The sequence below is a fragment of the Cervus canadensis genome, chromosome 1 (assembly GCF_019320065.1).
Source record: "Cervus canadensis isolate Bull #8, Minnesota chromosome 1, ASM1932006v1, whole genome shotgun sequence".
Taxonomy (NCBI): Eukaryota; Metazoa; Chordata; class Mammalia; order Artiodactyla; family Cervidae; genus Cervus; species Cervus canadensis.
In genome coordinates, this window is record NC_057386.1 from 17972215 (window position 1) to 17994848 (window position 22634).

Below are 22634 nucleotides of genomic sequence, written 5' to 3' on the forward strand. Positions count from 1 at the left end.
TCCCTTTATGCAGGAGCAGTGTAGTAATTGTATCAAAGATTCTATGAGATAGTTAACTTTTCTGTGATATATTCATTATTTAATTAGGTCCTTATGAATGTAAAATATGTATGTATGCAAATATTATGAAATTTGTACCCTGACCTATTTTTTAAAATTTCTCTTGGGGCTTTTCTTGCATACGAAAGCTTTGCCAGCATCATTATTACATGTTTATTGTAGAAAATACTGAAAAGCAAATAATACAGAAATCATCAGATATCCATCCATGTTTCTATTCATATATTATTGTGAATTTTTTTTGTTTTATTTTTTTTTGTTTCTCTACTACATATGAGCATTTTCCCACACAATGAAACATTTTTAAAAAGCAGATCGCAAATTCGCAGGCTTTATTCAGCTAATAAGTATCTGGCTCGGTATTACTTTATTTATTTTTCTTATTAGTTGCCAACATGAAAAAAGGGGAAAAAAGAGACAGGTAGAAGTGCAAATTGATAAACCCCCTTAGGAAAAGAACTAATCTACTAAGGCTGACATATGTGGACCAAACAACTAGCAATTCTGGGTCTAGGCATTCAACAGAAACATACATATATTCACTGGAAGACACATTTGGTATGTTCACAGTAGCATTATGCATAGTAGCTTCAAACTGGAGGCTACTCAAATGCCCATCAGCAGTAGAATGGATAGATTGTGATATATACACACAATGGTGAAATAATAAAGCAAAGAAAGTGAGTAGACTAGAGCTAAATGCAACAAGATTGGTGAATTCATTCTGTGAGTCCATTTATGTAAAGGTCAAGGACAGGTTAAACCAGTGAGTCTCGGTGTGGTATAATATTTTTTCCCAAGGGGCATTTGACAATGTCTGGAGACATCTTTGGTTGTCACAGCTGGAAGAGGCCAGGAACACTGCAATCCATTCTGCAATGCATAGAACCATCTCCCATAACAAAGTATTACCCAGTCTGTCAATAATGATTTCTCTTAGGTAGGAAGGGGGCATAATTATGGCTGGTAATGCTTTGTTCTTGATTTCAGTGCTGGTTACATGGTTATGTGAAAATTCATTGAGCTGCATAGTTCTGTTTGTGTATCTTTCTGTGCTTCCCTGATAGCTCAATTGGTAAAGAATCCGCCTGCAATGCAGGAGACCCCGGTTCCACTCCAGTATTCTTGGGCTTCCCTTGTGGCTCAGCTGATAAGGAATCCACCTGCAATGTGGGACACCTGGGTTCGATTCCTGGGTTGGGAAGATCCCCTGGAGACGGGAAAGGCTACCCAGTATCCTCCAGTATCCTGGCCTGGAGAATTCCGTGGACTATATAGTCCGTGGAGTTGCGAAGAGTCGGACACAACTGAGCGACTTCCACTTTCACCTTTCTGTAGGTATTTTATACTTCAGTCAAAAAATTATCCCCAAGTCAGACTTCACATAAAAATCCAGGTTAAAGACTTCTTTTGAAAGCTGTGACAATCTGATGACTCCAAAGGCTGGAGCTGATAAGCAGTAGCCCCTTTAGTTGGTCCTTATGTTGTCCAGGCCCCGCTGTTCTGTTTGTTACTTGTATCACTTACTGGTATTTAGCCATACAGAAAGTGTCTTAAACGGCTTTTCTGAGGTATAATTCACACACTATACAGTTCACCTGTTTAAAATGTACTTCAGTATTTTTAGTAGACTCACTGGGTTGTGTAGCTTTCACCACAGTTTAATTTTAGAATATTTTCATTCCCTTCAAAAGAAACCCTGTACCTGTTACCAGTTACTCTCTACTCCTCCCCATCCTTCTCAGTCCTAGGCAACCACTGATGTACTTTTTGTCCCTGTATAGTTGTATGAATTTTGTAATCTCTGTCCTAAAGCAAGATTTTTGGAAGGACTGATGTTGAAGCTGAAACTCCAATATTTTGGCCACCTGATGGGAAGAGCTGACTCGTTGGAAAAGACCCTGATGCTGGGGAAGATTGAAGGCAGGAGGAGAAGGGGGCGACAGAGGATGAGATGGTTGGATGGCATCACTGACTCAATGGACATGAGTTTGAGTAAGCTCCAGGAGTTGGTGATGGACAGGGAGGCCTGGTGTACTGCAGTCCATGGGGTCGCAAAGAGTCGGACACGATTGAGAGACTGAATTGAGCTAAAAACAAGATTTATAATGGTTGTGCAATATTTCCTCATAGAGATTATATCATAAATTACATAAAATTCTTCTTTTATAGGGCATTTGTTTAAGTTAAATTACTATGTGTTACTGATTAAAGGACATAAAACATTTTAAAATTTCTGGTGAATATTATCATAATACCTTCCAAAAAGGTTGTACCAGTCCAGCTTCACCATCACTGCATGATAATGCTTTTTGCAAATTTTGTATTGTGACCCTAGTCATATCAGAAATGTTATATGTTTCTTTATTTTTCCCTAGACATGTCATTTTCCTAGACTGTTTGTTGTTCATTTGATTTGACCTAAGCTTTAAGCTGTTTTGGACTAGTGCACTAATACTGCTCTTTTTTACATGAAGACAGTACCACTTACGATGCACTGTGAATGAACATATTATCCCAGGTTCCCCGTACTACTCCAGCTGGTTCCTGAAGGCTCTTACATTCAAATATAATGGCTTTTTGCCAGCACAAATTGACACTTCAACCCACAGTGGTGTATTTTGTTTCCTTGTTAGTTAACAGGCCAAGATACTTTCTCTCCTTTATTTTATAATTTGACTTACAACAAATTTTAAATATTTCTTTTTCAAATATGGTTCATAGCCAAGAGCTCTTTTGAAAAACACGTTGTTTTCCTGTTTGTGATACATAGATTACTGTTTGTAATACATAGATTAAAGCTCCCATAATGCTTTTGCTGAGAAATTGTCACTAGCTAGTTATTAAATATCTATTATCACTCATGCAGAATTAACTTCTATTTAAAATGTTCCAGTTAAACAAAACTTCATTGTAAACCCTTTAATTGATTCCTTGTGTCTGCACATAAAGCAGTCTCATTCAGGAGTGTGAATCACTAGCATAGTTCTTAGTGGATCACTCAGCTCATAATCTGGGAGGCCCAGATAGTTAATACTTGAGAATCATGGTGAGTCAATATGGAAATTTTTCAGTTTAGTCCAACCATGGATTTTCTGGGATGACTGTTTGGAAAATGCCTTTTTGAAAATTTGATGTCTTAATATTATTCAATTTCACTGCTTGTTACTTTGCTTCTTTCCTGTCCCTGGAGTTCTGAATTCCACAGAATTTATTGGTTGTTTTGTGAAAAGTGCTCTACCTGAGTTGATTTTCATCAACTGTTAATGGAAAGGACCTTAGTAATGATCTGATGTGATATTTTTCACTTAATTCACAAATGAAAAAGTGGAAAGAAATATTTATTCCTGAAGTGCCTGTTAGAATCTCTTGGCTCTCAGGTCAGTGCTTACTCTCAGTTTCATAAAAGTCAAGGTTAGAATCACTTTACTTCCCTGGTGGCTCAGACGGTAAAGCATCTACCTACAATGTAGGAGACCTGTGGGTTCCATCCCTGGGTTGGGAAGATCCCCCGGAGAAGGAAATGGCAACCCACTCCAGTACTCTTGCTATTAGTTCGTCCTAGATTTTTGTTTAGAAAAGGAATTAAGGTTTTTAAGTGAAAGTGTTAGTTGTTCAGTCATGTCCAACTCTATGATCCAATGGTCGGTAGCCCACCAGGCTCCTCTGTCTATGGGATTCTCCAGGCAAGAATACTGGGGTGAGTAGCCGTTCCCTTCTCCAGGCTATCTTCCCAACCCAGGGATCGAACCTGGGTCTCCTGCATTGCAGGCAGATTCTTCGGAGCCACCAGAGAAGCCCAAGTTTTTTTAAATTAGAAGGAGATTAGGACTCCCCTGGTGATCCAGTGGCTAAGACTCTGCACTCCCAACACGAGGGGCTCCAGGTTTGATCCCTGGTCAGGGAACTAGATCCCACATGCCGCAGTTAAGACCCAGATTAGTTAAATAAATATTAAAAAAAAAAAAAGGAGGTTAAAACTGGGCTCTGACCCAACTTGATTGTGCATTTGCAAGACATTTAAAATGGCACTACTTATTTTAACTTTTTAAATTTCCTAGTTATTTCAGTTTACTGAGCATTTAAAAACTGACAAGGGAAAAGTTATATACTTTTTTAGTTCATCTCAATCCCTTGGGAGTTTTTTTCCCCCTCTACATGAGTCAATGAGAAACTTTCCCAAAGAAATATATAAAATTGATATTTTTGGATTAATGGTGTTTTTGTGACCAACATTATAGTAAAGAGATTGTAATGGAAAAAATGAGTCAAAGTGAAGTATTTCCCTGTAGAGTCACTGAGCTATAAAAATGTTTAAACTTTAACAGATGATTCCAGTTATTTCTTCTAGTCTTTTGTTGTATAGCACATATAACACTGAATAACTCTTTATATATATATATATATATAATTTTATTTATTTGGCTGCACCAAGTCTTAATTGTGGCATATAGAATCTAGTCCCCTGGACAGGGATTGAACCTGGGCCCCCTGCATTGGGAGCTTGGAGTGTTAGCCACTGGACCACCAGGGATGTTCGTAAATACCTCGTGAATATAACTGTAGTTTTATTAAGTGTTTGTAATTTCTTATAAACTATTAATACTTTATTGCAAGCTTCTTGATGGTAGTAAATACTAATTGCATGAGTGAATTTTAGTTTTTTTTTTTTTTACTTTTTCATTGTGGTAAAATATCCATAACATGAAGTTTACCATAGGTCTGTAGCATTAAGTACATTTACGTTGTTGTGCAGCAATCATCTACATCTGTCTCCAGAACTTTATCTTCCCAACTGAAACTCACTTCCCATTAAATGCTAACTCCCCATTCCTTCCAGCCCCTGGCAATCACCAGTCTACTTTCTCTATGAATTTGACTATTCTACGGCCCTTTTGTGAGTAGAAACGTGTAATATTTGTCCTCTTGTGACTGACATCTTTCACTTAGCCAGCTGTCTACAAGGTTCATCAGCATTGCAGCATGTGTCAGAATTTCCTTACTTTTAAGGCTGAATAACATTGTGGGTGTATACCATATTTTGTTTATTTGTTAGTGGATACTGTGTTGCTTCTGCTTTTTGGCTGTTGTGGATAATATACTGTGAACATGGGTGTACAAATACCTGTTTGCATCCCTGCTTTCATTTCTTTTTAGGTAGACATCCAGAAGTAGGATTTCTGGATCATATGATACTTCTGTATATAATATATTAAGAAAATCATAACCATAACATTTTCTGCAGCAGCTGCACCATTTTACATTCCCAGCAGTGCACAACAGTGATTCCAGTTTCTTCATAACCTTTTCAGCTCTTGTTTCATTTCTTTTAATAGTACCCATCCTTTTGGGTATGAAATGGTACCTCACTATGCATTTTTTGTCTCATTTGCATTTCCCTAATGATTAATGACAGTTTAAAACTTCATATAATTTAAACAAAGATTAACCCAAGCCTTGTTTGTTTAAAAATGCATTAGAATCATTGGTAAGGGGGTGAGGAAAACAGCATTCTCATATCCTTGATAGTGGAAATATAAACAAACAGGTACTGGCTTTTTGGAGGGGTCATTTGGTAATACATACTAAAAATTTTTGGAGAGATAATGCATTTAAAAAAACTGACTTTTTCTTAATAACACACACACAAAGTTTTTCACAATTTATACAACTTTGTACAAATTTCTTTTGTACAAAGAAGTTCTTTTATAAATTTATCCTCAATCTGTAATTGGAGATGTGCTTCCCTTTAGCTCATATGGTAAAGAATCTGCCTGGCATGCAGGAGACCTGGTTCAGTCCCTGGGTCAGGAAGATTCCCTGGAGATGGAAATGGCAACCAACTCCAGAATTCTTCCCCGGAGAATTCCATGGACAGAGGAGCCTGACGGGCTATAGCCCATGGGTTCACAAAGAGTCGGACATGACGAAACGACTGACACACACACACACACACGGTTTTAAGTATTATCACAAATCATTGTAAACAACTTAAACGTTTAACCGTAGATGTGTTAAATTCTGATTCAGTACGCCTGGGAGTGGGACTTGGGTAAGTAGGACCTGGGAATTGGCATTTTCAGCACGCACGCTGGATAATTCTGATGCAGGTGGTCTGTGGACCACATTTGAGGAACGTTTACTCATCACATGCTTTGCTTTCAGGTTTCACGGTGTGCTCAGCCCCTCTGCAGACTGGTCTCTGACCTCCCTGTTCAGCCTTCTTTGCAGCTATTTCTCAAACATCTTCTGTCATGTTCCAGTCTAAGAGCCTTGTGTCACTTTTCACTCACATCATGTTCTCCAGCTGCCTGCCCCACCCCAGCTCTGCCTGGTGAAACCATACCCATTCTTCAGAGACCCACTTGTCTTCTGCAGCAGGCTTAAACTTTTTTTTCCAGCTTTATTGCAGTATAATTGACAGCTTATACTTTTTAATCTATAGGAATTAGTCTCTTTTCCTTCTCTGAGTATTTTCACATTTTGTACTTCTATTCCATTCATTGTATTCTGCCCTGAAATGATTGTGTTAGTGGACAGTGGACATATTTTATATTTTCTGCCTCCTATAAATTGATTTAGATCTTCTGTTAAATGAGATAATATAAACATAAATATAAATATAAACATATATTGAGTTATATATGAGGGCTCAGAGGATTTTTAGAAGCACGGACTTTCCTCTCAAGAAACTAATATTCCAACAGAAGAGACTGACACCACTAACCTCAGTTTACTAGATTAAGTCCTGATATTGGTGGAATAAAAATTTATTATGGACTTTCTGAGGAGGAGATTAAATGAGGAGGTCTAGAAGACTTGAAGTGACCTTTAGGCTAGATCCTAAAGGATAAAAAATTTTCCCAAGTAGGAAATTGTGGAAAGACCATATAAAGTGTAGGAAAATCAATGAGCAGAGATTCAAATTTATTAAATCTCTCAGTTAATAGTTTTTCTAAGTGCCAGGGTTATAAGAACAAAGTCTTTATTTAATTTGAGGTGACAGATAATGAACAAGTTAACAAATAAGTGTTTGAGGTAGTATTGAGTGCTCTAAAGAAAAAAAGGCAGAGAGGATGAAAGATTTTATTTAAGTTTTTTTAACTTTAAAAAGTTTACAAAAGATTTATTTAAGAATCTCAAGCAAACTTTATTCTCCAGGACATGGAATGTTTTTTGGGGTGTTTTCTTCAAAAAGACAATATATTCCTTTGGTTCACAAAATAAGACTATAAAAAGATATATAATAAAAGTATTAATTCTATCCCATCCCTCTTTGTCTCCTCCTCCACTTGTATTCATTATAAAGAAAGGTATCCTTGTGTTTCCTTATAGAAATATAAGCAAAAAACACAGATTGATATTTTTTCTCTTTATAGAAAAGATGTATACATATATACACATATACATTGCTGTTTTCACTGTTTGAATGTCTTGAATATCTTTTCTCATGTTTTACAGCCACGTGGTATTCTGTTGTGTAAATAGGCCATGGTGCATTTAACCATTCCCTTGACAGTGGACACTGAGTTACATAGAAACAGTGTTCTACTTTGATCATTCCCAAAAGTGAAGTTACTGGGTCAAAGGATACAGATTCATGTATAATTTTGTAGGTATTAGCAAATTGCCCTCCCATCAGCAGTATTTGAAAAGGTCTGTTTTCCATAACCTCTCCCACTTCAGGATTTTTGCCAGTGTGATAGGAGAATTGTATCTCAGCTTCTGCTGCTAAGTCACTTCAGTCGTGTCTGACTCTGTGCGACCCCATAGATGGCAGCCCACCAGGCTCCTCCGTCCATGGGATTCTCCAGGCAAGAACACTGGAGTGGGTTGCCATTTCCTTCTCCAATGCATGAAAGTGAAAGGTGCAAGTGAAGTCGCTCAGTCGTATCCAACTCTCAGTGACCCCATGGGCTGCAGCCCACCAGGCTCCTCCATTCATGGGATTTTCCAAGCAAGAGTACTGGAGTGGGTTGCCATTGCCTTCTCCATTGTATCTCAGAGTAGTTTATTATTGAGATGTAATTTATATACCCTAAGATTTTTTCTTTTACAGTATACAAGTTGGGGGTTTTAGTATATTCACAGGGTTGTGTGACCACCACCATTGTCTTAATTCCATTTTCATTATCCCCAAAAGATAGCCTATACCATTAACAGTCACAATCCATTTCCTATAGGCCCTGAAGTGAAGCTCAGTTGTGTCCGACTCTTTGCAACCCCATGAACTATATAGTCCGTGGAATTCTCTAGGCCAGGATACTGGAGTGGGTAGCCTTTCCCTTCTCCAGGGGATCTTCCCAACCTAGGGATCGAACCCAGGTCTCCTGCGTTGCAGGCAGATTCTTTACCAGCTGAGCCAGAAGGGAAGCCCATAGGCCCTAACCACTAACTAACCTGTCTCTGTGTTTTGCTTATTCTAGACAGTTCATATAAATAGAGTCATACAGTTGGTGGCTTTTGTGTCAGACTTCTTTCACTTAGCATTATGTTTTCAAGGTTCATCCATGTTGTGCCTTTTTTAAGGGGAATTTGTGTTTTTCTTTCTGTGTAATGTCTGTTTTGAACTCTTCATATACTAGAGATTAGCTCTTTGCGTATAAAAGAATTACTGAAACCTCTTTCTCCAGTTCATTGTTTTCCAGTATTGTTTAAATTGTTTTTCCTTTTATCCATGGAGACACTTTTTATTTTTTTGCACTCAGATTCATCTTTTCTTCCCGTGTCCAGAGTTATAACAGATATCAACTATGTTTTATTCCAATACTTTAAAAAATCCATCTTGGCCCCACTGATTTGAGGGGCCACTTTCATTAGTGGCTTTTCAGCAAAGGAGTAACACATCCATTTTAGAGAATTCTAGTGGAGATGCAGGAAAAAGGCTAAAGAAGGGAGAAGGGAGAGTGGGTATTCATTTATATCCTTTCAAGATTTTTTTTTCTTTCTTTTAACTTTTTTTCTTCTAGGGTTTTGTAATTTTATTTTATTGTTTATTGCATAAATTTTATTTGTTTTCACAGCATTGTGATAATATTGTCCTGAGTCCTATATTTCCAGTTAATACATCAGGGACATTTTTATTGAACAGATATTTATTGAGAGGGACTTCCCCAGTGGCACAGTGGTAAAGAATCTGCCTGCCAGTGCAGGAGACTTAAGAGACATGAATTCAATCCCTGGGTAACCCTGGGTCAGGAAGATCCCCTGGAGTAGGAAATGGCAACCCACTTCAGTATTCTTATCTGGAAAATTCCATGGATAGAGGAGCCTGGCGGGCTACAGTCCATGGGGTCACAGAGTTGGACACAACTTAGCGAACACGCCTTAGTGACTGAGCACAATTTATTGAAAACCTACTACCTTTTGTCAGGCTGTGGGGTTTTAGGTATTGGGGATAAAAGAACAAAAGCCTGCCTTCAGGGAGTTTACCTTCTATAAACAAATTGTAAAATAAAAATTATGTGAGGGGTAAGTGCTATAAAGAAAAATTAAAGGGCTGGAGAATGAGAGATGTTATTTTAGAGGAAAGTAGCCTGAGCAAAGTCATTAGGGAGATGACTTTTGAGCTGACTTGAATGAAGTGAGCGTGTGTTCTGCTAATATCTATGAAATTAAATATTTCAAAGCAGTGAAAATAACAAGTACAGTAATCTTGAGGCAAAAGTATGGCATGACTGGTATGAACAGGGGATTGTGAAGATGTAGGTTTTCCTTATTCAGAGTCAGCAAGAGGGAGACGGAAGGTGAAGAGACCAGAAGTGTCCCAGCAGCTGTGTGATAAAGGATGCCATCCATAGACTGTGGTAAAGATTTGGGGTTTTGTTCTGAGAGAATTTTGAGCAGAAGAGAGACATGATCTGACTTGTTTTTGTAAAAGCTTTACTCTGGTTGCTTTTTGGAGAAGAGACTTGGAGGGTTAAGAGGATAAGCTAGGGAACCAATTAGAAGACTCTTGCTTTTATAGTAATCTTGGCTAGAGATGAAGGTGACTTGGATCAGTGTGATAGCAGTGGAGATTGAAAGAAGTGGCTGGACTATGGATATATATTTTGAAGATAGAACTGACAAGATTTGCTGATAACGACTATGGAGTGAGACAAAGGAGTGAGGTTGTCTTGAAAATTTGGCCTTAAAAACGTCATGAATGACAAAACTACCTACTGAGTTTGGGAAAACTGCAGACAGAATAAGAGTAACTCTTTGGAGGAGGGGAGGATTGGTTTGGGGTATGTTAAATTTCAGGTACCATTTAGACTTCCAAGAGAAGATGTGGAGCAGCAGTTGAATTTCAAGTATGAAATTCCAGGGAGATGTTGGGGCAAATGAGATATCGTTTACAGCTTGAGTTCTGGTGAAGGAATCAACAAAGAGTGCTAAAAAGGATAGGCTAATAAGATAGAACAAAAATCAGGATCTGTATTTAGAAGTTTGGAAAGGAGAAGTGAGACAGAAATAGAAACTGAAAAATAATAGCCAGGAGAGTTTGAGATCAGGCTGGCCACTGCCTCCCTGCATCCCACTATAGGCAACTGCTGATATGCTTTATGTCATTATAGGTTAGTTTGCATTTTCTAGAAATTTTATAAATGGAATCATAGAGTGTGTCCTTTTTTTTTTTGCCTGACTTTGAGATTCATCCATGTTACACATATCAGTAGTTTATTGCTTAGTATTCTATTGTGTGAATATACCACAATTTGTTTATTCATCAACCTGATGATGGACATTTGTGTTGTTTCCAGTTTTTGACTATTACAGATAAAATTGTTGTAAACCTTTATGTTCAAATCCTTTTATAGGCATAGGGTTTTACTTCTTGCCTAGGATCAGACTGGCTGGATCATATAGTTGATGTATGTTTGCATGTGTGTGCTGTCGATTGAGTCATGTCCGACTCTTTGCAACCCTATGGACTACAGCCCACAGGCTCCTGTGTTCATGGATTTCTCCAGGCAAGAATACTGGAGTGGGTTGCCATGCCTTCCTCCAGGGGATTTTCCCCACCCTGGGACTGAACCTGTGTCTGTTACGTCTCTGTTATTGGCAGGCAGTGCTTTACACCAGGCTCCACTGCCGGACTGCTTTGCAGAGTGATCAGTGTTCTGGAGCGCCAGCTTCTCCACGTCCTCACCAACACGCGGTGCCGTCATTCCTACCCAGTCAATGTCTTTTTTTTTTTTTTGGCTTTTCGGAATCTCGGGGATCTCCTCCCATGGTCATTCTTTTTAATTTTAGCCATTATAAACCTTTTTTTTTTTTTTAATTATTTTTTGTTTTCTGTTTGTCCACTCTGCTTATGTGTTTTCTTTTTTCCATTTCCTATAGTTACGTGAACATTCTTTAGAATTCCGGTTTGACTTATTTGCAGTATTTCTGAGCACATCTGAGCAGATGTATATCTCCCCTTTAATAACTCTAACCACTCCTGGACTGAGTTCACCTTCTCTAGTCCCTATTCTCAATGCCCAAAGAAGTTACCTTAGTGAACTCATTATTTTTCTCTTCCAACTGCCAAGAAACCTTGAACTTCTTTGGGGGCTTTTTATTTTGTTGTTTTTGGGGGGTTTGTTTTGTTAACTTGCAGTTCATTCTGTGTATAAGATCTTAAACTCTGAAATTTCCCCCTTGATCTTTGTGAGTTTACTTTATTATTTAGTCTAATTCTGATCCTGATGATTGGGATAAGGTGCCCTCGTCTGTGTTCACATGGGACCTGTACCTTGTTCCAACTCATCTGTAATGTAATTCTTAACTAGTGGTTGAAAGCCCAGAATCTGGAGTAAGACTGATTTCAGATTCTAGCTTCACTAGATCACAACTGGGTGATCTTGGGGAAATTTTAAAACCTTTCTGGGCCTCATTTCTTCATTGTTAAGTAGATCTGATCATATAATCTACCTCCAGAGATAATCCAAATAATGAGGCTTTTACATTTGATCTCCAGAGATGCTTTTAGTTTACAGAAAAAGGCAGTAAACTTTGACTTGATCCTGTTTAGGATATAGCTGATAGGAAACTTCAAATATAAATAATTTGGGAGAGGATTACATAATTTATTACCATGTTGATACCAAGTAATTTTTAAAATTCTCTTTTCTAGTGTAAGACAAGGTAGATTTGAAAGTTTATTTGGAAAACAGACTAAAAATAGCACGTTTGATTTCTGTCTAGTACATTTTATGTAAGCAAACATGATTTTCTTCAGTATGTGTTGTGTTGTAGGGTGGGGATAGAGTCAACAATCCTTTTGAGTTATGGGCTACCAAGAATTTGCAGATTATTTAAAAAGCTATCCTAGAAAGAATATTTATTTAACAGATTGGTGTGACTATATAAAGTAGTAAATTTTGGAGGAAAACAAACAGGAATTTATAGTAAATGTCAAATGCAGAATACATTCTGCAGATAAATGGGCAAAAGGATAGGAATAGTTCATGAAGAGGAGGACTATAGGGGGAATGTATCCTGCTATATTAAAAGCATACAAATTGAGATGCTTTTGAAATTCCGTTTTGCATCTAGCAGGGTAGCATAACAGACAGTGCTGACGGGGTTGAGGTAAAATTGTACTTCATTGCCAGGCATTGTAAATTGCTAGAAACTTTTTAGAAACTCAAATGACAGTACAGGGCAAGAACCATGCAGATTTACATTTGTTGTGTCCTAATTCTACTACTACCTAGATTTGTCTATAGATAAATTCAGCCAAAGCATAAGGGATATATTCAAGAAGATATTAAGTGTCAAAATACATATAAACCTGTTGGCTCTCCTAGTTGGCAAAAAGCATTTAGTTGTTCAGCATCCCTCCCCCCATCCCCACCACCACTCATCACACGTTCCCTTGTCACTTTCCATTCATAGATAGAATACAGAAATGATTTTTATTCTTTCATGAGAGCCATTCACAGTTAATTGTACACTCTCACTCCTCACTCTTTAACCGAGTTTGTTTGCTGAAGCAGGGATGTCAAAGAAGACTATGTTCTGCCTGTTGTTGTTCAGTTGCTAAGTTGTGTCCTACTCTTTGTGACCCCATGGACTGTAGCCCCACCGGGCTCCTCTGTCCATGGGATTTCCCAGGCAAGAATACTGGAGTGGGTTACTGTTTCCTTCTCCAGGGGATCTTCCCGGGTCAAGGATTGAACATGCATCTCATGCATTGGCTTTACTCCTGAGCCACCAGGGAAGCCCTGTTGTTTTTTTGTCTGTTAGAGCAAAAAAGTGGTAATGAGAAAAGGGAGTTTTAGTGGTGCAACAGCGCAGTGAGACCACACTTGGCAGTGACACAGTTTTGCTTAGAAATGTCAATTCCAGAACCCACAATTCTACCAATTGACTTATTTCTCCCCTCTCACTTCCTCCCACTTTCCCTTTCTACCCTTCCCCACAAATTGGAGTGGTGTACTCTGATATTTAAGCCTTTCTCTTAATGCTTACAAGGAGAGGAAAGGGATTTGGAAAGGAAAGAGTATCGAAGGAAAAACCCACTGACAGCTCAGTAAATCCAAAGAGTGGTGATGCTGCCATTCGCTTAGGAAGCCTGTGGTTACTTTAGAAAGAAAACCATCCATCATCCATTTTATGAGATGCTGAAGTTACAGTACTGTACACTTCATTTATACTCAAGGTTTGGGCATAGGGTGCTGTAGCGCTTATAAAACCTTTGGAAAACCAGGCTCTTAAGTGTAGGCCTGCAGCTTAACCAGTATGAAATGTGTGTTTCTAGTTGTGTTTAAATGACTGCTTTATAACTTACAGGTTTTGAAGGATTTGCCATTGATCCCCTCCCCCCAAAGAATTAAGATTATTGTATGAAATACTGAACTGTTGAGAAATTATTTCATAGCAATAATTGTTAAAAAGATATCCATTTGTTTTTGGTACAGATGGAAGTGTAGAGAATGAGTTTTCTTTTTTTTGAGAATGAGTTTTCTAACTAACAAATGATTGCACCTTCATGATTTTGGCTTACTGGAACAAATACAATTTCAGGCTTTAAGGGAAATGCTTTCAGTTCAGTCGCGTCTGACTCTTTGCGACCCCTTGAACCGCAGCACTCCAGGCCTCCCTGTCCATCACCAACTCCCGGAGTTTACTCAAACTCACGCCCATCGAGTCGGTGATGCCATCCAGCCATCTCATCCTCTGTTGCCCCTTCTCCTCCTGCCCCCAATCCCTCCCAGCATCAGGGTCTTTTCCAGTGAGTCAACTCTTCGCATCAGGTGGCCAAAGTACTGGAGTTTCAGCTTCAGCATCAGTCCTTCCAATGAACACCTAGGACTGATCTCCTTTAGGATGGACTGGTTGAATCTCCTTGCAGTCCAAGGGACTCTCAAGAGTCTTCTCCAACACCACAGTTCAAAAGCATCAATTTTTCGGTGCTCAGCTTTCTTCACGGTCCAACTCTCACTAGACATGGCATTTTGGAAAAATGTGAGTCTAGACTTGTGGATGTGATTCATTATGGAAACCTGGCTTACATCACCATTTATAGATTGCTTATTATTTACTTTTGGTTTTATAACTTGTGTGTAGAGTGAGAGGAGAACTGTTGAGCTCAGTTGGACATCAGTGCTGGAAATGAGAGTTGTACTTGAAGTCCTGTGGTGTAATACTTGTGTGATTGGATTCTTCTGTATGTAAATCTTGATACTTTCACGTTATGTAGATGCCTCTGAACTTTTTTTCTTCTTAAGTTATTTTGAACATATAATAAATAACTTTGAACACTCAGGGTTTGTTTTACATTTTATTTATTAAATGATAGCAAATAAGGATGATTCGTGACCATGGCTATCCCATAGTTGGCAGAACTTGATAGTGAGAAGTAATTAGTCCTATGTATATACACTTGTAATCACAGTACAGGTGCAGATGTTTTCTTTCTGTGAGCAGTTGAGTCTGTGAATCACCTCCTGTGGATATGGGTGTCCCAGTGACAGGGAGCCAGCTGTTGGGTGTTGTAAATAAACAGCTTGCTCCTAGTTGGCTGCACTAGAGAAGAGGGCAGAAATAGAGCACTCGGGGTGAAGATTTTCTCAATGCCTATAATGACCTGGCTTAAATTTGTTGAGATTTTCTGCTGTGGCTTTTTCCTGTAGATGCCAGAGTTTATCTGTTTCAGATTTTCACAAATGATTCATCTTCCTGTTATATTTTCTTAGACTACGGTGACTAAAGCATCTTCGAGTCACTTTTAGGTATTTTCTCCTACCACGATGTATTGGAGAAGAGAACAGTGATATTCAAGCTCAGTCCTGTTTCCATCTCATGCTGATTGATTCCTGTGGTACATGGAAAACTGTTTCTCCCTGAAAATGGCATTCTGGTGATTTACTCTTTTCTGTGGGAGAAAACTTATAGCCTTCTCTTCTGTTTCTCTTCCAGAGAAAATCTGGAAAAGTTGTAAACAAAGCATCATTTCTCTAAGAAAATTTTGGATAGCAGAAATTCTGGATAACAGGTAAAAAGAATATTTAAATTCTTTGATGATACTGATAATCAACTGTAATCTGCAGAAGTAAATCAAGAGAGGAACGATAGAGGAGAAAAGCTAGGTGTACCTTGTGTCAGAGGTTGAATTAGGGACTTTACATATATTATCTTGTTTAGATGGTTTTTACCAAGATTCTGAACATAGATCTAAGAATCTCAGAATAAAACTATCATTTAAAATGGTGTTTTAAGTAGATTTACCTATTGATTGGATTTTCTGTCTGCAGGCATTTTTTAACATCAACCATAAATAAAATACAGAAGGATAATACAGAATGCTAGAATCTGCTCTGTGATGCACCCTAGCTAAGGCTTCTCAGTTTCTGTCTTTTATTTTAGTTCTTGATCTTTGCCAGTTATTAATATTTGCAGCTATACCATCTCCTTAATTCTTTTTAATACTTTGTTACCAGATCCAGCGTTTAAGTTTGCTAATCAGGTACCTCTTCACAATGGAGTCCAGCCCAGGCGTCCCCATCATGTTCTCAGTGGCAGTCTTACTGTGGCTGAATAGGTGTACCTTTCTACTCTTCCCTCTATCTCACAAAATTCAGAAAGTCTAAGAAATAACACTATATGTAAAACATCCAGTATACTTTAAAAATTGTATCTCAAATGACAGCTACAATTTTACCTTTTAAACTAGAGAAGACATGAAAAGAAATCAGACTTCCTTAAGACCCTGTCAGCATAAACCGGTGCTCATAGACTGAGGTGAATGGCCTTTCCTGATGGTGGTGTGGAGGGTGAGGTGCTGTTTATTCTGTCATTCTGGTACGAGCCATGAAGACATTCTGGTACGAGCCTTGAAGTTAGATTTCAAGTATCTAGAGAAGTAGTTTCTAAAGATATCATCAATTTTAAAAAAAGTAAGATTTTAATATTTGCTGATCTTCCTTTGGTATTTTTCATTTTTGTCAGGGCGGACCAATTTAGTCACCATGAGTTGGAGCTTCCTCACCCGCCTGCTAGAGGAGATCCACAACCACTCCACGTTTGTAGGGAAGATCTGGCTCACGGTCCTGATCGTCTTCCGGATCGTCCTTACAGCCGTGGGAGGGGAGTCCATCTATTACGACGAGCAGAGCAAGTTTGTGTGCAACACGGAGCAGCCCGGCTGCGAGAACGTCTGCTATGACGCCTTTGCACCCCTCTCTCACGTGCGCTTCTGGGTGTTCCAGATCATCCTGGTGGCCACCCCCTCCGTCATGTACCTGGGCTACGCCATTCATAAGATTGCCAAGATGGAGCACGGTGACCCAGACAAGAAGGCCGCTCGCAGCAAGCCCTACGCAATGCGCTGGAAACAGCACCGGGCTCTGGAAGAAACAGAAGAGGACCATGAAGAGGATCCCATGATGTATCCAGAAATGGAATTAGAAAGTGAGAAAGAAAATAAAGATCAGAACCAATCGAAACCTAAGCATGATGGCCGGCGGCGGATTCGGGAGGACGGGCTCATGAAGATCTATGTGCTGCAGCTGCTGGCACGGACAGTGTTCGAGGTGGGTTTCCTGGTTGGGCAGTATTTCCTGTATGGCTTCCAAGTCCACCCATTTTATGTGTGCAGCAGGCTCCCTTGCCCTCATAAGATAGACTGCTTTATTTCTAGACCCACTGAAAAGACCATCTTTCTTCTGATAATGTATGGTGTTACAGGCCTTTGCCTATTGCTTAACATTTGGGAGATGCTTCATTTAGGATTTGGGACAATTCGAGACTCACTAAACAGTAAAAGGAGGGAATTGGAAGATCCGGGTGCTTATAATTATCCTTTCACTTGGAATACGCCATCTGCTCCCCCTGGCTATAACATTGCCGTCAAACCAGATCAAATCCAGTACACCGAACTGTCCAACGCTAAGATTGCCTACAAGCAAAACAAGGCCAACATCGCCCAGGAGCAGCAGTACGGCAGCCATGAGGACAACCTCCCACCCGACCTGGAGACTCTGCAGAGGGAAATCAGAATGGCTCAGGAACGCCTGGATCTGGCCATCCAGGCCTACAGTCACCAGAACAACCCCCATGGTTCCCGGGAAAAAAAAGCCAAAGTGGGGTCCAAAGCTGGGTCCAATAAAAGCAGTGCTAGTAGCAAATCGGGGGATGGGAAGACCTCCGTCTGGATTTAATCCTGGCTGGGCTTAAAGTTGTGCTTTCATGGTTCACGGTGAGCAGCGGCTGACTGAGTAATGACTTCCGCTGAGTAAACAGGTGGCTCTGCTTATCTTCAGGGATGCTGTTGGCTCATGATCCAAGCTCAGGGGACTCTGACGGTGGGGCTGGGACAAGGGGAAGAGAACGGGAAACACAGCGTTCCTGGACACGAGCTCCAGCAATAATACAGTTGCAGAACTTTACATTTGTGTCTTCCAGATCTGGAAAAGAACAGATATATTTAAATCATTCTTGTTGAACAGTTTTTGTATGTACAGTATTATGGTACTTTTTTTTTTTTAGTATGAGAACTTTTTTTTGTATTTGTACATTGGACCACTGTAGTTATACTTTTATATTAAAGGGGAAAAAAATCCTTAAGGTAATGCCTATTAGGCTAGTGTTATTACTTTGTTCAGCAAACTCTACCTGGGGTTTAAAGTTTTAATAGATGCTACACACCTAATAAAAAGTGCCTCTCGTGTTACAGGGACGATTTCAGATATGTGAGGAGCCGAACGGGGATGAGTCAGTTCTCAGCCTTGGCAAGGAAGTCCATGGTAGAAGGAGATGGAGATCTCTCTCTGACTTGAGAAATCTTTGAATCTTATTCATATGCCCAGAGTTGTATCTAGTCTTTGAAAAGCTATTTTTGTTTTCAAGTGATTCACTGCAGGAGTCCTTTAAATACCAAGCCTTGCTTTGATGGTGTGTATATAACGTCAGTTGTTTCAAAAGTCTGATGCACAAAGGTGTCCTCAGCCAGTGGCAGTGTGGAGACCATGGCTAGAACTCTCCTGAGATTCCTCTATCACCAAGCAAAGCCATGCCTAGAAAATAAGCCCTGATGTTTAGTTGTGGGCCTGTTTGATTTGCCTTAAATCTGAATCAAAAAATATGCCTCTCTCTGGTTTCTTAAGATGCTAGTGATGTTTTTCTTTATATGTTAACAGTAAAAATACGAAAATTCCCTTCTAGGCTAAAAAGTAATCAAAGCCACTTATACTGCATGTGGTAGAAGGCCTAAATTCAACTTCCTTACTTCTTATCGTTTACCATGGAATTTTTATAATTGACCTACTTCTGCCAAAGTAGGTTTCTGCCTGGAAGACCAGTTCAGACCTGGGATTCTATCTGTAAATAGTCTGAAGGAGAATTTCAGTATTTATTCACTATAGGCATATCTGTTTGTCAGTGACAAGCATTCATGATCCCATAACTTTTGCCGTAATATTTAACTGCCATTTTCAACCTTCTGTTGGATAACTTTCTTCTCTCTGTCATGTTCACATCGTTTGTCTTACAGTTTAAGAGCTTCTGAGTAAGAGCTTGGTAAAGATTTAAAGAAAGGAGTGTTTGCTTCACCAGGGAGCATTTCATTTGGGACATCTCACTCTTCTCTAACAGAAAGTTAATTGCAAGCCACCTGTAACTTTGAAATTCCAAGAGTGTGGGTTTTGTTTTGTTTTTGCTCTTAATTTTTAAATGTCAGTTCTTTATTATTTAGGAGGGTCTTAGAACAGCATCCTGTATACAGTTCTTTTTTCTTTGTTCTCCATTTCTCCCCCTTCCCTCAAAAAGAAACGCAGTTGAAAATTTAAGCTTATCTTCTAGCCATGCATTTACATTTATTTTGCTTTTTTTAATCTGTAAATTTTACCCAAGAGAAGCTCCTCAGGATCTCTAAACACTTGAGCAAAAGGTCAACTCCAGTGAGACTGAAGGGAAAATTTCAGAAAATGACTTACATGTGTATGTATCCTGGATAATTACCAGATCTGCACAGTTATCTTCAAACAAAGTGTTTAATAAAGAATTTCAAGTAATTATTCTAAAACAGGCAAGATTTTCAATATCAGGCTGGCTAAGATAAAGAACTACCAATAATTCTTATGTCAGTAGAACTTCATGCATACTTCTGAATTGAAGGACAGAAAAAAATACACATAGGTTCATGTCCATCTATTCAGAGCCTGAGGGAGAACAGAGTGGCTTTGCCATTGGGAGGGTTGAGAATTCGAACAATAGGGCAGGGACGGAGTCGAGCAGAAATGCCGGGCAGACATTTGGCGCCAGAAGCATCCACTTGGTTTCAGGCAGGGCCTCCGGTGTTTCATCTTGGCTTGTTCTGATGAGAATGTTATCTTTTGTGGCTGGATAATTCTTCAACTTCCTCAAGTACATAGAAAGATATTCTGGGTCACCTTCACATGTGTTCAAATCTATTTTTATTCTCTCACTAAAGTTCTAATTATGACATAGATTTCCCAAGTCTGACTGCTTCCTTAGTCCATTTCTTTTAGCGTTTGAACATACAAGTTTGCCAAAACCATTCTCACCTAATAACATGTCATGGACCTACATTAAGAAAACAGCCCTTTCAGTATCCGGCTTAACCCACTGAGTGAATAAAAATATTGTTCCAGTTACTGTTCTGGAACTTGCAAGTGTTTGTATAAACAACATTTTTTTTTCTATCAAAATCACATTCCTTTGAATTGCTGCATAAGACATGCTATGTCTTATGACATGTGCTTCTCTAAATAGTAGCTGAGTACTTAGTCCTTCACATACTATAATCAGGATGTGGTCAACAACATGTTTATAGTCCTTAATATACCATCGGATTTATTCAGATGTGTGTCCTTTATAAAGCAAACAGGCTTTTTTTTCTTAGTTCAAATTTGAGGGAAGAATTAGATAGCATTTTCCTCTAAAGAAATGTTAATGTTCATTTTGTGGCTTCCTTTTGCTTTCTGCCTTAGTTTTGCTAGCTTCTATATTTGTTCATTTAAAACCACAGGCGTGTTATTTCATTAGAAGTCAATTTTTCTGGGGATTTTCCTTGACTAACATATATAGAATTACTTTTGATAAAGATCAACTTTGTCATCTAAAGTGGTTCTCACAGGTTAGAACTCCCACACACCTGTCTTTAAGAAGGACACCTATGTCTTTAAAAAGAAAATTGTCATCATTAGGTACCTTAACTGTCATTTCTTTGTGGTATGAATCGAAGCAATTCCCTTTATTTTTCCAAGTTCCAGTAGCCACCTACCTCTCAGAAGTGTTATGGAGTAGTTAGAGAAAGCCTCTGGTGAAAGGTATTAAAAGACCAACTGTTGGTCATTATCTGAGCTTGGAGCTTCAAAAAAAATCATTGAAAGAACTATGTGATACAATAAGATGTCCTTCGGTGCTCTTTATCACAGGAATCAGTTGTTGAAGACACTGAACTTGCTCTAGCAGCTTACTCCGAGAATGGACTTAAACGTTATTCCTATTAGTCATACCTACGGTTTACCCGTTAAGCTTATAAATGTCCAGGCTTTGTGCTTTCCATCTCATTTATGGGACTGTACACGTCTAAAAATAATACCTATAGTTAAGGATAAATTTTTGGCCAGCCAGTGTTTCATAAAAGGCAAATATGTTCTACTTGAACCTACTTCAAGAAATGCCTTTTTATAAAGGAAAAGTCTTTCCTGACTGTGAAGTAAAGTACCTGAAGTCAGAGGTACACAGTTGCTGGTCATTTTGCTTGGAAGTTTCCAGATATTGATTTTATCTTCATAAAATCATGTAATTTCATGAAGAGTCTTACCACCTGAAGATAATAAAGCCCCTGCACTTATACAGTGCTGAGTTTGGAAATAAAATTTCAACTCACCTATGTATCATAAATCTGTAATAATTCACAGTCAACATCAAATGTTAGAATCATTAGGTTGACTTGCATACCTGTCACTCATTCTGGCCATCTATCATGGAGAGTTTAAAAGATTTTATTTGTTGTCTCTAATGCAGTTGTGTTGTTTTCGTTGTTTTTAATAATGGTGTTGAGTTTGGTTCATGCACATTTCATGTTAAAGAATCATACTTTTAAAAGAAGCAATCTGTGTATTCCAAAATGCAGGAGTCCAAACAAAAGAAAGCCCTACCCCTGTACGAAGTCTCTACAGAAATGAAAGAAGTAAGAGATCTGCATTTCAGGCTTGGCTTGTTGAACCAGCAGAGACTTTGGCTATAATATGCTTCCAAGACCGGAAGTGTTTTTCTTCATTATACTCTCTCAATTGTGTTCTCTTCAAGAAATCTCTTACAGAAGTCTCTACCTCAGGCACTGTTAGATATGATAAGCATATTGATACTGAAAAACTTAGCTAGGACTTCAGACTTTTAAAGGTAATTTAAATGTAAAATTCAACTGTTAACTAGCAATTTAACGTCATGTAATGTGCAGTTTGGATATTGTATGAACAACGAAGGAGTTACCCATTCTAGTGCCAAAGATTACTGGCTGCTAATTTCATTCTGTACAGTTAATGTAAAACTTTACACAGTGGGGACAGACTCCTCTCAGGGCCTTGTCTCTAGGACGATTTTTGTCGGTTCCGAATGTTTCTGTCATTTCCAAATACAGTTTAGAAGATTCATTTGTGGTCTGTGCATCTTTTTCCAAACTTAAAAACTCAACTGCCAGGAAGTGTCATATTGAGGATTTTTACTTCATCCTTTGTATAACATAGTGCCCAAGAGCTTAATGGTTCACACAGGAAACCTGATATGAAAATCTCTTCCAGTACATTCACCTGCAAGTTGATCTCAGTGGGAATACAGAAGCAGGAAATTTTCAAAGTAGAGGCTTGGGCTCAAAAGGTACCCCCTGATTTTTCATAGCTGTGTTAGAATTTCTCTGGGATTGCTGTGGCTGAAAGGGTTTGGCATGTTTGTGGCATCTCCATCTGGGGAGGGTAGGTGACCTTGAGAGGGTGGGGGTGAGGTCTAAGCACAGCCCCTGGGAACACACCCCATCTCTGGCTGCCCTTGGTTCTGGACTCCTGGAGAAGAGGAGTGCCTTCCGAGAGCGCTGCTTACAGATGTAGACCAGTCTTGGTGTGACTCATCCACTCTTC

The 22634-nt window shown here is 38.9% G+C and overlaps 1 protein-coding gene across 5 annotated transcripts in view; it reads left to right on the forward strand.

Moving 5' to 3' along the window:
- Positions 1 to 22154, forward strand: part of GJC1 (gap junction protein gamma 1) — a 31293-nt gene extending 9139 nt beyond the window's left edge. For 4 of the 5 annotated variants that reach the window (XM_043466612.1, XM_043466592.1, XM_043466620.1 and 1 more), the window contains exons 2-3: positions 15454 to 15529; positions 16483 to 22154. In XM_043466612.1, coding sequence (XP_043322547.1) covers positions 16503 to 17693 — 1191 coding nt within the window. In that variant the 5' untranslated portion in view covers positions 15454 to 15529; positions 16483 to 16502 and the 3' untranslated portion in view covers positions 17694 to 22154. Of the gene's footprint in view, positions 1 to 14499; positions 15356 to 15453; positions 15530 to 16482 lie in introns of those variants that run through there. The other variant, XM_043466629.1, reaches the window with a different exon arrangement.
- Positions 22155 to 22634: the final 480 nt, after the last annotated feature.